At 44.6% G+C, this 18,499-nt stretch overlaps 1 protein-coding gene across 10 annotated transcripts in view; it reads right to left on the minus strand.

The window, feature by feature from the left end:
- PRKG1 (protein kinase cGMP-dependent 1) overlaps nucleotides 1-18,499 on the minus strand; it is a 372,326-nt gene that overhangs the window by 77,671 nt on the left and 276,156 nt on the right. For all 10 annotated transcript variants that reach the window (XM_064716167.1, XM_064716161.1, XM_064716163.1 and 7 more), the window contains 2 exons: nucleotides 10,494-10,571; nucleotides 6,539-6,633 (listed from right to left, as the gene is read on the minus strand). In XM_064716167.1, the coding sequence (XP_064572237.1) occupies nucleotides 6,539-6,633; nucleotides 10,494-10,571 (173 nt within the window). The remainder of the gene's footprint in view (nucleotides 1-6,538; nucleotides 6,634-10,493; nucleotides 10,572-18,499) is intronic.

Consider the following 18,499-nt stretch of genomic DNA (forward strand, 5'->3'; position numbering starts at 1 on the left):
TTTTGGGGATCCTACCACTTCCCTAGGCACTCTGTTCCAATGCCTTACAACCCTTTTGGTGAAGAAATTTTTCCTGATGCTCAGCCTGAACCTCCCCTGGCCATTTCCTCTTCTCCTGTTGCTTGGTACCTGGGAGAGGGGCCTGACTTGGATGGAGACAGGGAAGCAAACCCATCACACTTGTAACACTGGAATTAAACCACAAAGGGCCTGATGGAAATTCCACCATTTTGCAATCATAAACCTCCTCCATCTGTTCTGGAGTTGAGGGTGTTGTGACCAGGCCACGTTTTCCACCATTAAATTGAAATTTTTGCCATGGGGTGTCCTCAGGAAATCAATCAGCACCAAGGCCCAGCTGCCACAAGAGTTGCTCCAGCCCTGAGGGGACCAGATGGTGACACCATCCTCGTGTCACTTTGCTTCTCCACTTGCAGCTGTCCATCTTTGGAGCTCTCACCCTCCAAAGCCTCTTGGGAGGGTTTTGTTTCAGGGAATTGCCAACAGCTTGCCCAAAACCTGGAAAAGCTTCCTGCGCCTCAGGGTGATGGACCTAAATCCATCAGGGATGGATCTAAATCCATCAGGGCTCCCACCTCCCTGGCAGGGAAAGGGAAATAAAGGCTGAAAGATCTTCTGAGATCACCCAGTGCTTGCAAGAAGTGTAAAAAGCATCTGAGATAATGGATGACAAAAATTCCAGTTGGTCGTTGGAGACCATGTGTCGGATCCACAGTCCATGAGATACACACAGAGCACAGGGGCTGGGAAATAGGGGAAAAACACCCTGCATTTTCAGAAAAAAAACCCCATTATTTAGCAACAGGAGTGGCAAAAATGCTTCTAAACTTGCCAGAGTTGGGTTTATTATTCTTTTGGTGTTGTTTTTATTCATTCTCCTGCACATCAACACTTGAAGCACTGCTTCCATTTTATAGCGGCCTCTACATATTTACATCTCCATGGAGCTCCTGGCTGGAAAACTGCATTATCCTGGACTGCATTCCTACCCCATGGATGCTTTTAATTCCCTTTTCTACTCTTCCAAACTGGAAACAGGGATTGTCTCAGCATTGTGGCCAAGGAAAGGCTTCATGCCAAGAGGAATCACTCCAGGAAGGAATTTTCCCTCATTCTACATCCCAGCCCATTTTTCCAGGCCTTTCTCATCACAAATTCCATCTGCCTTCCTACACCTGAATTTTGCTGCTTCTCAAGCCTCTTCCCAACACTTTTTGGTGGTTGGATGCCTTTTCACAAAAACACATAGATTGTAACAGAAGGAGCTCTGGTTCTCCCTGAAGAAATAGGAATTACAATATTTTCCTATTTTTATGCTATAGGATAAATCTATATTTTATTCGTATATATACCTCTGGAAATGTCACTCTGAGATGAAATTCCTGCCACATTTACACTTGTGTCCCAGCGAGATAAATATTTGCAATTCTCCATTCCACTCTATTTTCACTGGAAAATTCAGGGCATTGGGGTTCATAGGGCAGCAGATGGGAAGGTTTTAGTGGGAGCAGGGGATGGCAAGGAAGGTGTCCCAAGAAAATGGAATATAACTCTCATTATTCCTGGGAATTTCAGTTCAAGGACATTGGAAAAGGATTCAGCCCATAAAAGCTACAGAGAGGAAAGGGAAAGGAAAAGGGAAAAGAGAAGAGGAGGAAGAGAAAAGGGGAAAGAGAAAAGCGGAAAGGGAAAACAAGGGAAAAGGGGAACGGGAAAAAGGGAAAGGGGGGAAAAAGGGGGAAGGAAAAACAAGGAAGAATGCGGAAAAGGGAAAAAGGGAGAAGGGGAAGCAAACAAGGGGAAACAAGGGAAAACAAGGGGGAAACAAGGAGGAAACAATGGGAAACAAAGGAAAAAGGAAAAACAAGGGAAAAACCAGGGGGAAAAACCAGGGGGAAAAACCAGGGGGGGAAAACAAGGCGGGGAAAACAAGGCGGGGAAAACAAGGCGGGGAAAACAAGGCGGGGAAAACAAGGCGGGGAAAACAAGGCGGGGAAAACAAGGCGGGGAAAACAAGGGGGGAAAAACAAGGGGGGAAAAACAAGGGGGGAAAAACAAGGGGGGAAAAGGGCTCCTTTCTAGGATAGCCAAGAAACCTGAAAAAAGCTGGAGAGGACAAGGAAGGAGAGAGCAGGGCATCAAGGTGGGGCATCCCAAAGGCTTCTAGGTTTGGGTTATGAAGTTTTTAAAGAAACCATGAGTTTTTCAGTTATTCCCTGGGAAAAGAAGCAATGGAAAGGTCAGATTAATCCATGGAAAGTGGGAATTTAGAGCAGGGAGCAGAGGAGCAGGAGTGGGGTGATCCCAGCACCACTTGCAGGGTTAATAGAGATTTAATAAAAAACAATTTATTTTGGATTATGACTCAAGAAAAAACCCTCTATAAGAGAAGGAACAAAGTCCTACTTCTATTGATGTCTCGTCTTCAGCCTTTTAAAAAGCTTTTGGCATTAAATTCAGCTCCAACATTAACTTCTGAATAAACAGAACTCTGACATCATCAGCTGCAATCCTGATTGGATTATTCCTGATTTGATATTTCCCATGGGCATTCCCATGCTTTTCTGGTCACTGATGTCAACATCCATCAGAGCAACTCCCACTATTCCAGGTGGGAAATATGAGGTATCAGGTTCTGCAATGGTCAGCACAGAAATTGTCCTGTTGATATCCTACCCATATCCCTGGATATTGTTTTACTGTTCCAGGAAATTATCAGGGCACAAATCATGCCCCAGGGATTTGGGGCAGGTAGAGGAGAGCTGATTTCTGTAACTTGGGGAAAATAACCACCAGACACGGAGATGTAAATGGGAAATAGCATAAATTTCCTTGGAAGCGGATGTGTTGTCCCATGAGGAACAGCTACCACCATTCTCATTTTCAGATCATCAAGAATGTAACAAAAAACCAGATATAAATCAGTCCCAACAGCTCAGTTATCACTGCTGGGGTCACCAGGGCACAACACCTTCTGCACAACCCAAAGACCACAATTTGTTCTTCTCCCTACACACTACAAACATATTTTGCAAAGAATCAATCAAAAAAATGTGTACTCTGCTGGCCCAGGCACAGCTTGGTGTTCCCCAAGTCCTTCCCCACAGAGCAAATATCTTCCTTATTTTCCAGGACAGCCCACAGGGCAAATGAACAAACTCAGCAGTTTTCAGAACAAACCAGCATTAAAAATCTCCTCCTAGATGTGCAATAGAACAGCCTTAAAACCAGCTGGCGTTCTCATGCTAAAACATGAAATATGCTTGTTATAACTTTGTGCTATTCCTGTAGGTTTAAATCATCCATATTCCCATTACTTTTCTCAGTAGGATACACCCTCATATTTATATTTATACATAAATATATCCAATGAACACACACATGTTATGGAGGCCCTGTCTCAGCTTCAGCTTGGGCTACTCACCCATATTCTTCCTGTTTTGCCACTGCCCAGGAGTGTTTAGGGCCCCCTTTTTTAAAAAGCAAAGCACCCACCTTAAAATCCCAGCTGGACCTCAACACTTGGCCAGTTTGGTCAAAGCCTTATGGACCAAACTGTGAATATTTCTATCAAACCCCTCCCTCTCCTGCTCCCTCACCAGCTCTCCAAACATCAGCCCCCTGCCCTTGTCCACTGCTCCAGGTCCAGAACTTCTCCTGAATCCCAAAACCAGATGTAATCCACGCCACCCAAACTCCCTAGCCCTGTGTAAATGCAATATATGATGGAATATGCAGCAGGAAAGAGGCTTTTATGGAATCCCAGACTGGTTTGAGTTGGAAGGGACCTTAAATTCCTCACCCTTCCACCCCCTGCCTTGAGCAGGGATCTTCCACTATCCCAGGGTGCTCAGAACCCTCATTTTCCTAAAGATCTGCTCTCTGTCCTCATTTCTTCCCCATCATTTTCTGCCTCAAGACTCCTGCCACAGGCTTAAACCATATTTTCCATCCAATGGGATGGATGGCTGCTCCCAAAACATCCCTCTGGAAGGGGCTGTGCTGTGCTCCAGATGTTTCTGGAGCAAGATCCAGCTGTGTGAGGCCAGCAAGGCAGCACCCCCTAATTTATCAGCCAGTTTCAGTACCTGAGCCACTCTGAGTTATTCCCATTGAGTTATTACTGAGTTCAGCACCCGAGAGGATTTGAAGGAACTTTATTATCACACCATGATATTTTCTGAAAAATCCCTTTGCCAGGATTTTTCTCCTGAGGAGATGAGAAGCCTCAACTTCTCCATGTTTTGCTGCTCTGGAATGGGGCCTGGAGATTGTTTATCCAAACATGTGAATTGTTTTAATTAATGACCAATCACAGGTAGCTGTGTCGGACTCTCTGAGTCTGTCACGAGTTTTTATTATTCATTCTTGTTAAGTCTTCTGATGTATCCTTCTCTTTTTTTAGTATAGTTTTAATATAGCTTTAGTATAGTAATATAATATAATATAATATAATATAATATAATATAATATAATATAATATAATATAATTAATATATATCAGCCTTCTAAAAACTTGGAGTCAGATTCTCATCTCTCACCTCGTCCTTGGGACCCCCAACACCACAACACTATTTCCATGCTGATACAAATAATTATTGCTTCATAATAAATCTTTATATTATGTTTCTATAAATGTTGTTACATAATAAATGTTTTTACTGCAATGAAGAAAACAACACCTGACTGTGGAGCACCCTAAATTATGTCATGCTAGACTGCAAATGATCCATCTGCTGCCTCCAATTAGCCAGGAAGGTACGAGGGGCCTGGGAGAGGATGTGGATCATCATTTCATGCCTTGCTCTGCCAGTGTGCAATGGGATACTGGGAACTAATGGGTGCCATCTGCTGTGAGCATGGAAAATGGGATAATGCACATCAGTCCCTGATGGCTCTGTCAGGGACATATTGCTGGGAGGGATTTGTTATCCCAGCTCCTGCTAGGCTGCATTTCTGCAGTAGTTTCTATCTTAATGAAGAAATGATTTGTAGCTCTTGGTTTATTCTATGCACACAAAATATATCAGGTTTTAATAAAGTGTCCATTAGTCTGTAAGGTCCATTCCAACCCAAACCACTCTGGGATTTCAAGCGTTGCTAAGGCTCTGGTAAAGTTTTAAAAAAATTAATCAAATATAAAAAAGGAAAGAAAATAGAGTAAAAATCCAGTTTTATGTCAAGATCTCAGCCACAGCTGTATTTTACAGCAGTGGAATCATCCTAAAGGTTTCCCAAGTGGCCAAACAGGGATGTCTCACACAATCCTCAAAGAAACTCATTAATTAGCAATTTATTTGAGATACCAAATGTTTACATTGCAATATTTTCACATTATTCCATTTAAATCTCCCTGTAAGACTCCTGTGATTATCAGAAAACTGGAGGGATGGTTCTGGAGGAATTCTCTAGCAACAAAAACAAAAGATCCCAGAATGGTTTGGGTTGGAAGGGCTCATCCAGTGCCACCCCTGCCATGACAGGGACACTTTCCACTGTCCCAGGCTGCTCCAAGCCCCATCCAACCTGGCCTTGGGATGGCAGGACTATGCTTTCCCTGCATGCTGAGAACGTCCTCTCAATAATTAAGTTTCTATTTCTATATTGAATATTCAAATTTATGCAGCCAAGTATTGTAAATTAACCGATCTCAAACTACTCTATGTGAAATGCCAAGGAATTCCCACCCATGGGGATGCTCTGTGTCATCAGGGCTGTGCAGGGATGGCATCAAAATCAGGATATTTGTTCAATAACCACAATATTTTGTAATTAAAGAAGAGATTCATAAACTTGTGCTTGATACATCTCTCACTGGCAAGAAGTGCCAGGAAATTCTGCCTTCAAATATTCTGCCACCTTTTACTGGGGAGAAGGGTGGTAGAGGAGGGATTGACCATGTTACCACAGCATCCCAAAAAAAAGCCCAAGAGCTCTGGCACCCAGATAAACCCCTAGGAAAAGATGTTTATCCATGAAGATGAATGAGTGTCCCAAATTCCTGCCTTAATGAAGCCTATTTTTATAGCCTGAATATGAATTTGCAGTTTCTCTTCTTTTCCAAAGGAAAATGTTTATATAAAAGTGCTCACTCATATCCAATTTCCACCTCCAAAATCCCAAATACAGCATGGCGATTTAAAATCCCCAAACTGCCTTTTTTTTCAGCCATCCACTCCATCAGGATGACCACAATTATCCTTTTCCATACAGGAATAACACTCCAGAGTTACAAAAATCAAACTCTTTGAACTTCCAATGGATGTTTAGGGAAGGAAACACAAAGATAAACTAATTTTTGATGTCCACAAGCAAGGGACTGTCTACATTTGGCTGCTCAAGTGCAGAACAAACCCATTCCCCACTGAGGTGGGGCGTCCTTCTAGCACAAATCCAGTGACTCCAAAAGAATAAATCCGCTCCCAATCTCTTCCCAAACAGCCAGAACCACTTGAAAACTGCAAAAATCCCGGAGAAAATATCAAAATTCAATATTTAATTCTTAAGGAGCACTTACCCTTGGAGGGCTTTTTCTCCAAACCAGTCCCCCTTGCCCAGAGTGCGGAGGAAGACGGGATCTTCACTGGGAGAGTCCTCCCTGGTGACATTCACCTGTGGGAAAGCCAAAACCCCACAGGATTCAGGGAACTTTTAATTAACACCTAAAACCTCAGAGGGGAATTTTTTTTTTATCTCCTGGATCTCTCAGGAAAAGCTCCTTTAGGAACCATGGAATTCCTGAATCCTGCATTCTTCTCTTGGCACCCGCAACCAACCATCCAAGAACATGAGCGGTGATTTTTTCCTACTACTCCCACAAAAACACACAGCTTTGGATTTTTGGGAATGTTTTTAATTCTAAACATGGAGTTGGCTGCACAAGCATAGTCACAGGAGAATAACATTCCAAAACTTTGCTATGTATCTATCATTTATGGCCTAAAGCTTCCATTAGCTTTGTTCCACATGGCTCCCAGCATTCCCAAGTTCCCTGAAAGGACAGGAAGAACACAAATCACCACCATTGGGGCACAACTGAAGCATCCAGTTTGGGGCATTGTAGGATGGAGTGTGGCTCTGCTCTCTCTCCAGTTCAGGCAGGGGGCAATTCCAGCTGGAGCAGAAATCAAATATTTCCATCATTTCAACCAGAGCTTTTGTATGTGGAAATTGCGAAAGCTAAAATGTGAGATGTCAGGCATATCCTTTTGGACTCAGTGATATCCTGGTGTAAATTCCCTATTAAATTAAAGTTGTGGCCTCCACCGTGTCCCAGCTCTTTAAGGGATGGCAGAACCAGTGGGTTTGAGAGGTTAATGGGCAGCACACGGTGCTGAACACCTGGAACTCATGGAAGGGCAGGGAGTGTGGGATGGACGAGCCAGGAACAGCCCTGGAAAAACAGAGGGAACTTCAATGAGATTTCTGCCCTTTTTCCATGACTTCCAATGATCCCAAGCAAAGAGTGCTTAGAGATTAGGACAGAGTGACTTCTACAAGGTTCAAAGCTCTGAGCCAGCCTCCAGTGGGGAACCTGCATTAAATTGGTGCCACATTGTGAGTTTTAAAGGGAAAAGGGTGGGAAATGACACAGCAAGGCCCATGCTGCCTTTGGATGTGCAAGCAGCACTTCCCAAGCAGAAGGGAATGAGCCATTTCCATCCATTATTATCCCACAGATTCCTGCACACAGCATGGTTGGAAATCACTTTGATTTCTGCTTGGTAGGACTTGAGGAAACAAGATAAAATAAATGCACTAAAGGAGCTCAGGAGTGGGGTCAAGTAGGGGTGGGTGGAGCTGACAGGGAAGAAAGGAAAAAGGAATTTGGTCCTAAAAGAATTATCAATGCAGGATGGGCTGGAAGAAAACAGAAGAGAAGAAGAATAGAAATCAATGGAGGATGGGCTGGAAGAGCAGAAGTTTTCTCAGTATTTCTGAGAGGAGTAATGGGCTCAGAAATGTAAAAAAATATCTCTGCTTCAGCCTGGAGAAGAGAAGGCTCCAGGGAGACCTTAGAGCAGAATTCCAGGGTGTAAAGGTACAGGAGAGCTGGAGAGGGGCTGGGGACAAGGGATGGAGGGACAGGACACAGGGAATGGCTTCCACTGCCAGAGGGCAGGGCTGGATGGGATATTGGGAATTAGGAATTGTTCCCTCCAGGGTGGGCAGGCCCTGGCACAGCTGTAGCTGTCCCTGGATCCCTGGCAGTGCCCAAGGCCAGGCTGAAGCAGCCTGGGACAGTGGGAGGTGTCCCTGCCATGGCCAGGGTGGCACTGGATGGGCTTTAATGTCCTTTCAATCCACACCATTCCAGGATTCTGTGTGACTCCAGACACTGTGACGTGACAGGCATGGCAGACACTCCCTGAGGAGCTCTCCCTGATCCTGCTCACGCTGCCTGCAGACACTGCAGGTGTGCTCCCAGGAGCTGCTGCCAGCATTTTCCTGCCTTGCTGAGCTGCCCGAGTCAAGTTTTACCACAGGACATGGGAAGTGATGTGCTCCAGCTTCTGCAGGTGCCAGGCAGCACACACTGACTCTAAAATCCTGTATTTTGTTGTCATTTATTCCCTGTTTCACTGCTGAGCCACTATCCAAGGCTTAGCATGGATTAATTATTACATCCATCCTAAGCCAGGCATTAAAATTAAACTCTCTCCAGCTCCATCCACCCATCAGCCACTGGTGTCTCTTTTCCAAAGCAATAAGCTTGGAAGAGAAAACTGGGCAGGATTTAACTATCCCTGTGGGAATTTCTGTCAAGCCATCAGGCTCCAGCTGAGAGTCTGGGAATTTTTTAGCAAGTCCCAGTGCCTTGTTTTATTTTAGCTCCCTTTTTCTGGCCTGCAGCTGTCACAGCAAGATAAAGGAGCAGAGGCCAGGGACAAAGCCAAGGAGCTGCTCCAGGAGGAGTCCAGGGCTCTGGAGCAGTGGCCAAGGCCATGGGAGGTCTCCTCCATCCTCTGGGGGAGGGTTAAGGGCTGCAGGCCAACAACTGGGATTTGGTTTTTACATTTCTTTGTAGATTGGGGAATGTTGGAATGAGTCCGGAGGAACCATGGAGTTGTTCCCAGGGCTGGAGCCCCTCAGGAGCCAGGCTGGGAGAGCTGGGGAGGAGAAGGCTCCAGGGAGAGCTCAGAGCCCCTTCCAGGGCCTAAAGGGGCTCCAGGAGAGCTGGAGAGGGACTGGGGACAAGGGATGGAGGGACAGCACACAGGGAATGGCTCCCAGTGCCAGAGGGCAGGGCTGGATGGGATATTGGGAATTAGGAATTGTTCCCTGGCAGGGTGGGCAGGCCCTGGCACAGGGTGCCCAGAGCAGCTGTGGCTGCCCCTGGATCCCTGGCAGTGCCCAATGTTGGACATTGGGGCTTGGAGCAGCCTGGGACAGTGGAAGGTGTCCCTGCCCATGGCAGGGGTGACACTGGATGGGCTTTAAGGTCCCTTCCACCCAGGCCATTCCAGGATTCTGTGCCTGCTGGGAAGGGATGGGATCCACCAAGTGACCAAGTGAGGCAAAAGCCTCTGTGGCCAACACAGCTCCAAACACTCATTGTGGGGAGGAGATGTAGATGTGGAAGGGAGATGCACCATCCCAATATTTTTCCCCATGAAAAAAACAGCAAAAGAAAAAGAATTTGAAGCTTGGCTCATGACTGTCCATACCCCGAGAAAAGAGGGAATATTATTTCTGATTGAAGGCAAGTGAAAGGGCATCAAACCAACTAACTTGGATTTCTGCAGGCTATGATTAACTTCATTTCAAAAACTTCTCCAAGACACTCTTATTGATCTGAAAAAGACCATTTTTTTGCTTTACAATAAAAACTGGCTCCCAGAAAGTGGAAGATGATGGTGGAAAATGAGTTGGCAGCTGGAAATCACTGTGTATTCCCTCCAAAATCTCCATCCTGCTATGTGGAAAGAAGCCAAGTGTCTCTCAAGTGTATTAGGCTGGCTAAAAAAAATTATAAATAATTGTTGAATAGAAGGAAGAAACTCAGTCTATAAAATCCCATCAGTGTTTTATCAGAAATGAGGTCAAAAATATTTTCCCTGTGAGCAGTGGAAGAGAAACTTAGACCTTTTTTTCCCCTATGGACAGAGCTCAGAGATCCCTGCATTACTATTATTTGGACAAGCTGGGAAGAGGAAGCCATGGGAATGGAGCCTGGAAGCCAGCCTTAGAAGGGGGATGCTAAGCAGAGAAATCATGGAGTATTGTAGGATTTATTTCAAAGAAATTGAGTTTCATGGTCATTTACCCAGAGATTCCACAACAGTTTCCACCCCAAAATGTTGCCTGGGAGGACAGGGATTTCATTTTCAGCCCTTCAGGCCACTCTTCCTGACCCAGCCAAGGAGCTCCATTAAATGTCAAGTTCTGGCACATTTGTGCCTTGAAAGGGGGGAGAGAGAGGCTGGAGCAGGATTTTGGGAGCCCCTTGGCCTGGCAAGGTGTGAACTCACCTTTCCTTTGCTGATGATAAAGAAGGTGTCCCCTCGAGCCCCTTGGCGGATGATGTACTCTCCGCTCTCGTAGTGAGTCTGCAAGAGGCAAAGGAACCAAATGAAGATGAACAAATAAAAGCAGAGCCTGTTCCCCAGCCCATATTTTGGCAGCTTTGCAAGAACATCACCCTGGACCCCTTTTATCCCAGCTTGACATTGGCTGTGACTTAAAGATTGTCCTGTGGTAAGGAATGGAATAATTAAACTGGAAGCATTTGTGGCTTGCCCATTTTTCTTCTGGCTGTGCTGGTGCCAGCCTGTGCCCAGATGAATTATCCTCACAGCCTGAATCCATTTTTAGCACATCAACGAGACAGAGGAATTTCCAACAGGGAATAAGCTACATGAACTAAACTGTTATAAGAAGTCTGGTAAAAATTTTTTTTCTCCTTTTTTTTTGGTTGGTTTTGGTGGTTTTCCAGCTTTGCTAGCAAGGGTTTTATTCAGCAAGTAAGTTTTGCTTTTCTCCTGTTATTACAGTAGTTTAATCTGTCCATTTTTGCCTTATTTTGTGGAACAGCTCTTGCTAAATTCATGTCACAGCTTATCAATGCTGGCATCTAAACTTGTTAGGACACTTTCATCCCTTGTGTCACCCCATCAAAAGCAATGTGCATTTACACATCACCAAAAAAACAAAATATTTTCTAAATCAAGACTTTCAATTCAATTTAGACACCCCCAAACCTTGTAATTTTTTATCCCAGATGCTCTACCCTTGCAAATTCAATCAACAGCAGGCTGGGGGATGCCAAGAGTTTCCCATCCAACCTCTCCTGCATCTCCCTTGGGATAAATGTCTCTTGGATTCTTCAACCATGACCAGGAGAGCTGGAGGTATTGAGTATTCTATCCCAGCCCAAATCTGGGACAAAATCACCCCAAAAATGCCCTGCACTCACCATCAGATCTTCTTATCCCAAAGTAAGTATAAACAAGCAAAGACTGGAGCTAAAACAGGGGAGTTAACCCAAATCCTCAAATTTGGTTAAGCTTGAGATTTTTTTTCAAAAGTATTGTGTTGACCGGAGTTTGTTTATTTATCTTTATACCCAACTTTTTATCATTTACAGACTGATAACAGAACCCCCAGCTTTTCCCATTTTCATGTGCCAGAGTGGGAAGAGAGAGGGAAAAAATGTCTGGAGGAGACCTGGACACAAACTTGTAAAGTTTTACTGCTTATATTGGGTGTTTCTGGAGAGCAGATTTAAAGTGCACATTTTTGACCATCCAGGCTGAAATTCCTTGGAAGGGCCTGATTTTAGGAGGTGTTGGGATCAGGCCACCCTCAAGTGGAATCTTGTAGGCACCCAAAAATCTAATTAATGAAAATACTGGGCTAATGGCTTCTAAATTTACAACAGGTAATTCATATTCATTAGATACATCAGTGGTACTTTTATATGATTTCTGGGCAATTTAACATGCGAAATCTGCTCCCTAAAAGGCCATTTCTTGGTCCTGCTCACCAACTACCACCAGCACCAACAACAACTGCAGAACTGAGTCTCAGTCCTGCTGCTGTAACCAATTCCCACCCACAAGTTCTCCCAACCTTCTAACCCATAAATTCCATTCCACCCCTAAATCTTCCCAATCATTCCCACACATGGCTCTTCCCAAACTTCCCACCCAGAACTCTTCCAAAGGAATGGGAGGAACACAAACTTGAGCTTCAAAGCACCTAAAGTTGCCACTCTTCTTTTTTAAACTGAGCTCTAATCTCATCCAAGTCCTTCCAACATTCCAATCACATTCCTCTAGTCCCTCCTTGAGTGCCCAGAGCTTTCATTTCACTTGACCTGTTCCTCACTGGTGCCTCTTTCCATGCCCTCCCTGCCACCCACATCCTCATGTTTATGTATTCCAAGCCATTTCTTTCACAGCTAATTCCACACACAATTTTTTGTGCTTGAATCAACCCATCCTTCCCATCCTTTAGCAGAGCTCCTGCTCTTAAATCCTTGTTTTCTAACACAAATCAGCTTATCTGTGTGCTTCACCCTTCTAATGGAATTCTTGCTACCTGCCCAGTGTCAGTGCATCATCCTGGGCAGGCAACGTTTCCAAGAGCTCATTTAGAGCACATGGAAGTGGAAATAAAAACAAGGCTCTTGCTTTTAGCCCTGCTTGAGAGGCAGCAATACCTCCTCAGGTACCTCTGGTACCATCAAAGATCTCTGAAGAAGCGTTTTGGCAAAAGTTCATAGAATCCCAGAATGACTGAGGTTGGAAAATACCTCCCAAGAGCAAGGAGTCCACCTGGTGACTCACTCCCACTTTCTCCCCAGCCCAGAGCACTGAGTGCCACCTCCAGCCCTTCCTTGGACACCTCCAAACCTCCCCTGCCAAGGCCTGAGCACCCTTTGCATGCAGAAATTCCTGCTGCTGTCCCAGCTGAGCCTCCCCTGGCTCAGCCTGAGGCTGTTTCCTCCCATCCTGTCCCTCAGCACACAGAGAAGCTGGAATCTTCCACAAAATAGCATTTCCAACCTAAATGAGCAAAAATGAAGCTCTTCCTCTCTTTGAAGCCCTCCACCAAGTGCCTCCCATGGAGATTGCTGTTTATCCAGTAAGAACAGCTTCTATAAAAATACCAGGGCTTTTTATTCCCTTTACTTCTATTTTCAGTTTTACTTAAAGTGAGCAAAAAAATCCCTTTACCAAGGGGAAGAATGCTCACACAGCAGGTTTGAGAGGATAAGACATGGATAGGTCACCATGACCTGCTCCAGGTTCCCTACAGGAGAAGTACCAATCTCCTGATCAAGTCAGATTTGCTCTAAAAAAGGTAACTATCCCATTTTATGAAATCCCCCATCCTGTGCAGAATGCCAAGGAGTGGACATAGACATTTCTTTGAGTGGAGAAATACCAAATGCAAGCTTTCTTCAGGAGTGACTGGTTATTTATGAGACCAACTTATCTTGAAAATGGACAAAATTAGAAACAGTGGGGCCCAACAGCACCAAATTTTGTCAATAAACTCCTTTTTTGAGTCCCAGTGCTCCCCAGGATGAAAATCTCCCACAGACACAGGACCCAAAGCAATGTACAAACCATATGTCAGTGACCACCCCAATCCATCCATCTCAGAACAGTTAAATGTGTGATTAATTTCTTTGTCCCCAACACACCAGGGCACATCTCAGCCACCACACAAAAAACCATCACCTTTGCTACTTCAAACCTTCACATCTGGCTGAGGACTTTGCCCACTGAACTTGACTGATCAGTCACAAACTTCAACTGGAGCTTCTGCTCCTAAATACCACCAAAAATAAGATGTCTGAGAGTCTGACCAGGCCACATGGAGAAACCACGACTAAAAATGAGATGTTTGAGAGCTCAACCAGGCTTCATGGACTAAATCTCAACTAGGTCTCATGGAGAAACCTCAACTAAAAACAAGATGTTTGAGATCCCACCCAGGCTCATGGAGAAACCTCAACCAGGCCTCAAGAAAAAACTTTCATTAAAAACAAGATGTTAAAGTTCCCACCAAGGCCTCACAGAGAAACTCTGACTAAAAATGAGACATTTGATATCCCACACAGGCCTTGTGGAGAAACCTCAACTAAAAATGAGATGTTTGAGACCTGACCAGGTTGTGTGGAGAAACCCTGATCAGGCCCCATAGAAAAACCTCAATCAGGCCTCATGGAGAAACCTTGACTAAAATTGAGATGTTTGAGAGCCTGGCCTGGTCTTGTGAGGAATTCTTGACTAAAAACAAGATGTTTAAGCAGGACCAGGCTTCACGGAGAAACCTTCACTCTGGAGCCCAACCCAAGAGTTAAACTTGAGAAAAAGTTCATTTTTCCTCCCCCTGGATGCCCCTGACTGCCGTGTTTATGCTGAGAATGTTTGGGAAAAGGTGGGAAACAGAGAGTTTGGAATGCTCCATGACCCACGGCGCCAAAGGTCTCCTCAGGGGAGCAGAGGCACAAAGGTGGCTTTGAAATGAGGACTTCAAAGCTGGAGCTGAGTTTGGACCACAAAAACCAGTGACAGCAACACAGGTTGATGACAGTTCTCCATGTCCCACCCACTGCATCCAGGGTGTTTTTAAAATAAAATAAAAATAACCTAAATATGGTTATTTTGCTGGCGCTTTAAAAAATATTCACAGAACTGCCAGCAAAACTCCAAACAGAAGCAGCTTTTAGAAGATCTATTTTTCCTGTTCAGGATTTGCTGCCTTAAACATCCTAAAATGACAACAGGTATGCAAACAAAATAAAATGGAAAAATATATTTATTTGCTGAAAATGCTAAAAAACCAAGCAGGTAAATATCAGTCTTCTGTACTGAACTTAAAAATCACACAGATTTGTTTCCCTGGTTTTACCATGTGTAAAACTCCCAGGGATTATCTAAAAATGCTACTGCTTGAAATAGCCAGAGGGGAGGATTATGCTTTTCTAGTCCTCTCCTCATTTATCCCTAATTTTTGACATTTAAGACATCTCAAGACCCAAGCAGCAGCTTAACTAGAGGGCAACAAGTGGGAAGTGAGGAGGGGGAGAGAGGGTTAACTCATGCCCTTAATTCCATGATAATTATGGAGCACAGAATTGAGAAAGGAGATGAGGAAGGGGAACCTCACTGTGACCTTCTAGGACCAGAAGGGAACCTGCAAAAAGATGGAGAGAGACTATTTCCAAGGGATGGAGAGACAGGACACAGGGAATGGCTTCCCAATTCCAGAGGGCAGGGCTGGATGGGATATTGGGAATTAGGAATTGTTCCCTGGCAGGGTGGGCAGGCCCTGGATCCCTGGCAGTGCCCAAGGCCAGGCTGGACTTTGGGGCTTGGAGCAGCCTGGGACAGTGGAAGGTGTGGAACAGGATGGGCTTTAAGTCCCTTCCTACCCAAATTGTTCCATGCTCCTGTCATTTTCACTCAGCTGGCTCTAACTGAGCTGCAATGTCCTGCAGCAATTTTTTTGTTTAGTTTTTCATACTGATGGCACTACAAACTTACTCTTCCTCCTTAAAGATAGAGCTCTTTGATATCCCACCAGCACTGAGTATGTCTTTTACAGCAAAAGCTGTGCTGTGACAATGACAGGAGCCTGTCTCCCTGTCCAATCCATTTGGGAGACATTTCCTCTGCACTGATTCACTGTGGCTCCTTAATGGGCTGTGACAGCACTGAGGAAAACACTTCTGGGAATGAGCTGGACACCCTGGCTGTCTTGTCCAATTGTGGGGCCTTCTGCCTTTATGGATTCCTTCCAGTTCCTGCAAAACCATTCCTGAGCAAGGCTCTTAATATACCTCCTAAGGGGCTGGTTGTGCATGGACACAGCTCAGCTTCTGGAATAATACAAATCCTGGAATTCTAGGGTTGGAAATAGTTGGGACACATGAGGATTACTGATCCAACTCCCTGGTCCAAGAGTACCTGCTTAAAATTAAACTGTGATTTAAGAGATGACTCCCCACAAAGAGTTCATCTGTCCTCAACAAGATAAAACCTGTATTATATCAAGATATAATCTGTGCTGCTGAGGAACAGGGATTGCTCCAGGGAAAAGGAATCGAAAAGGATGTATGAGAATAGTAAAAAAAGGATATGCAACAACTATTTCATTGAAGCAAAAGGAAGCACAGCCTCTACCTAATCCATGGGATACACACTGAAATTGATAAACCAAAGGGGATAAACAACAGGGCCCTGCTGTTCCTGAAGTGCAAAGATGTGAGAAATGTCCCTAATTTGAAGCTCTTTGGATAAATTATTGATTTAATTTCGGTTGGTTTTGTTTGTGTTTGGCACTGCTGTTCCCTGTGGTGTGCTTAGAGTGAGCAGGAGGGAAGGAGATCGGAAGAGCAGGATGGTGCCAGCCCTTTCTCTCAAAACCTCCTCCCATTTCAGTGTCTCAAAGGCAAAAAAAATCTCCACAAACTGAGCTGGACCCAGCCCTCCTGGGACAAAACAGGAGATGAGAATAATGCTATACAAATAGGAACTGTGGAAGAGAGAAAGTCAACACATTCCAATTTAGAGCAAAAAGCCATCTCCAAACTGTGACTTTTCCAACTCTGACCAAAGCTCTGACAACTCCTCTGGTGAAACTGCTGGTTCTGAAACCCAGGCTGAATTTCCACCAGGAACTCAAGCTTTTTGCATTGAGGTGTAAATAAGACACTACTGTTGTGGTAATTCAGAAGCTGCCTGAAGGTTGAATTCTCTCATGGAAAGAAGCAGCAGCTCCACATCTCTGGCACTTCCATGACTCAGAACACACAGCTGAGCAGTTTCGATTCCTTTTACGCCACCAAAGTCAAGGTCTTTACACCTGAAAACCCAACATTCACAAAACTCTCCTCGTGGCAATTAACAGTGGATAATTAGGAGCATTTGTGAGCTACCAAAGAGGATTTATGAGGTTTGCCATAGAACAAACACAGCTCACCTCAGAATCCCCCTAAATCAGGCAGTACTAAGGAGAAGGACACAAACTGGGGATAAACTTCAATGGTTTCATCTCCTAGTCATGAAAAACATGACATTGTCCTTTTGGCTGCGCTTTCATCTCCTTTTTTTTACATTCTACTGGACTTCAACCCAACTCTTGCTGAAGCACAATTTTCAGGGATAATTAAAAGGCAACAAGGTGGATAAGGGACCATGTTTGGTAAAAGCTGGCCAGGATTCCTGCTTCCCAAAGGGAAGGTCCATGAGATGGGAGGAGCTCCTGGCCCCTTCCTTCTGCCATTCCTGGAATGCCCTTGGGCTGGCTGGAGAGCAGGAGCTGGCTTGTGTGGGTGAGGATTTGTTGTGCTTCAAACTCTGCTGTTTTTTAAGGACTGCCTGCTGAGGAGAAACAGGAATTTGAGGACGTTGAGGATGCTGAGAAAGCTGGGAAGTTCAGAGATACAGAGGGAGGTGATGAAGGCAAAAGGTCAAGACCAACCTCAAAGATCAAGATGAAACCTCAATGGTTTCATCTCCTAGTCATGAAAAACACGACATTGTCCACTTGGCTGTGCTTTTATCTCCTTTTTTTTTACATTCTACTGGACTTCAACCCAACTCTTGCTGAAGCACAATTTTCAGGGATAATTAAAAGGCAACAAGGTGGATAAGGGACCATGTTTGGTAAAAGCTGGCCAGGATTCCTGCTTCCCAAAGGGAAGGTCCACGAGATGGGAGGAGCTCCTGGCCCCTTCCTTCTGCCATTCCTGGAATGCCCTTGGGCTGGCTGGAGAGCAGGAGCTGGCCTGTGTGGGTGAGGATTTGTTGTGCTTCAAACTCTCTTTTTTAAGGACTGCCTGCTGAGAAGAAACAGGAATGTGGGGAGGTTGAGGATGCTGAAGTTCAGAGATAGAGAGGGAGGTGAAGAAGGCAAAAGGTCAAGACCAACCTCAAAGATCAAGAGGGAGAACTCAAAGAGTTCAAGGACTAAGAGAGCAGAGAGATGACAGAGGGGTGAGAGCAGCACAGGGTCAGGAGAAATCGGAGAGGAGTGTAGCAAACAAGATTTTCCAGGAAAACAAGATGAACTGATATGGGAAAAATTAGGATTCATTCCCAGAGGAGATAACAGATAAACTAGTTGGGTAAAAGGAAGTAGTGGGATTAGGCTACAGATCAAGCCACAAATTGGGGTCAAAACCCCCAAAAAGCTTTGCTTAGGAATTTAAATAATACCAGATTCACAGATAATGACTGTGAAATGTGGAGAATTAGCTGAGAATCAGTAATTAGAAAAAGGATCCCCAGGCAACAGAGTGGAATCAATTCATCAGTCACCCTGAGTAAAAATTAGCAAACAGTAAAATTCATCAAAAATAAAAACACAATTTAAAAAATTAAGACTTTGTGCACCTTGGGCCAATCACATTAATGTAATTTTATGCTTTCGTAGGATTGAAATCTCTATAGTTCCGTTACATTCCCAGCCTCCTTGGGACATTACACACAGGAACTTTGAGGAAATCCAACCAGAA

This window comes from Zonotrichia leucophrys, chromosome 6 (genome assembly GCF_028769735.1).
Source record: "Zonotrichia leucophrys gambelii isolate GWCS_2022_RI chromosome 6, RI_Zleu_2.0, whole genome shotgun sequence".
Taxonomy (NCBI): Eukaryota; Metazoa; Chordata; class Aves; order Passeriformes; family Passerellidae; genus Zonotrichia; species Zonotrichia leucophrys.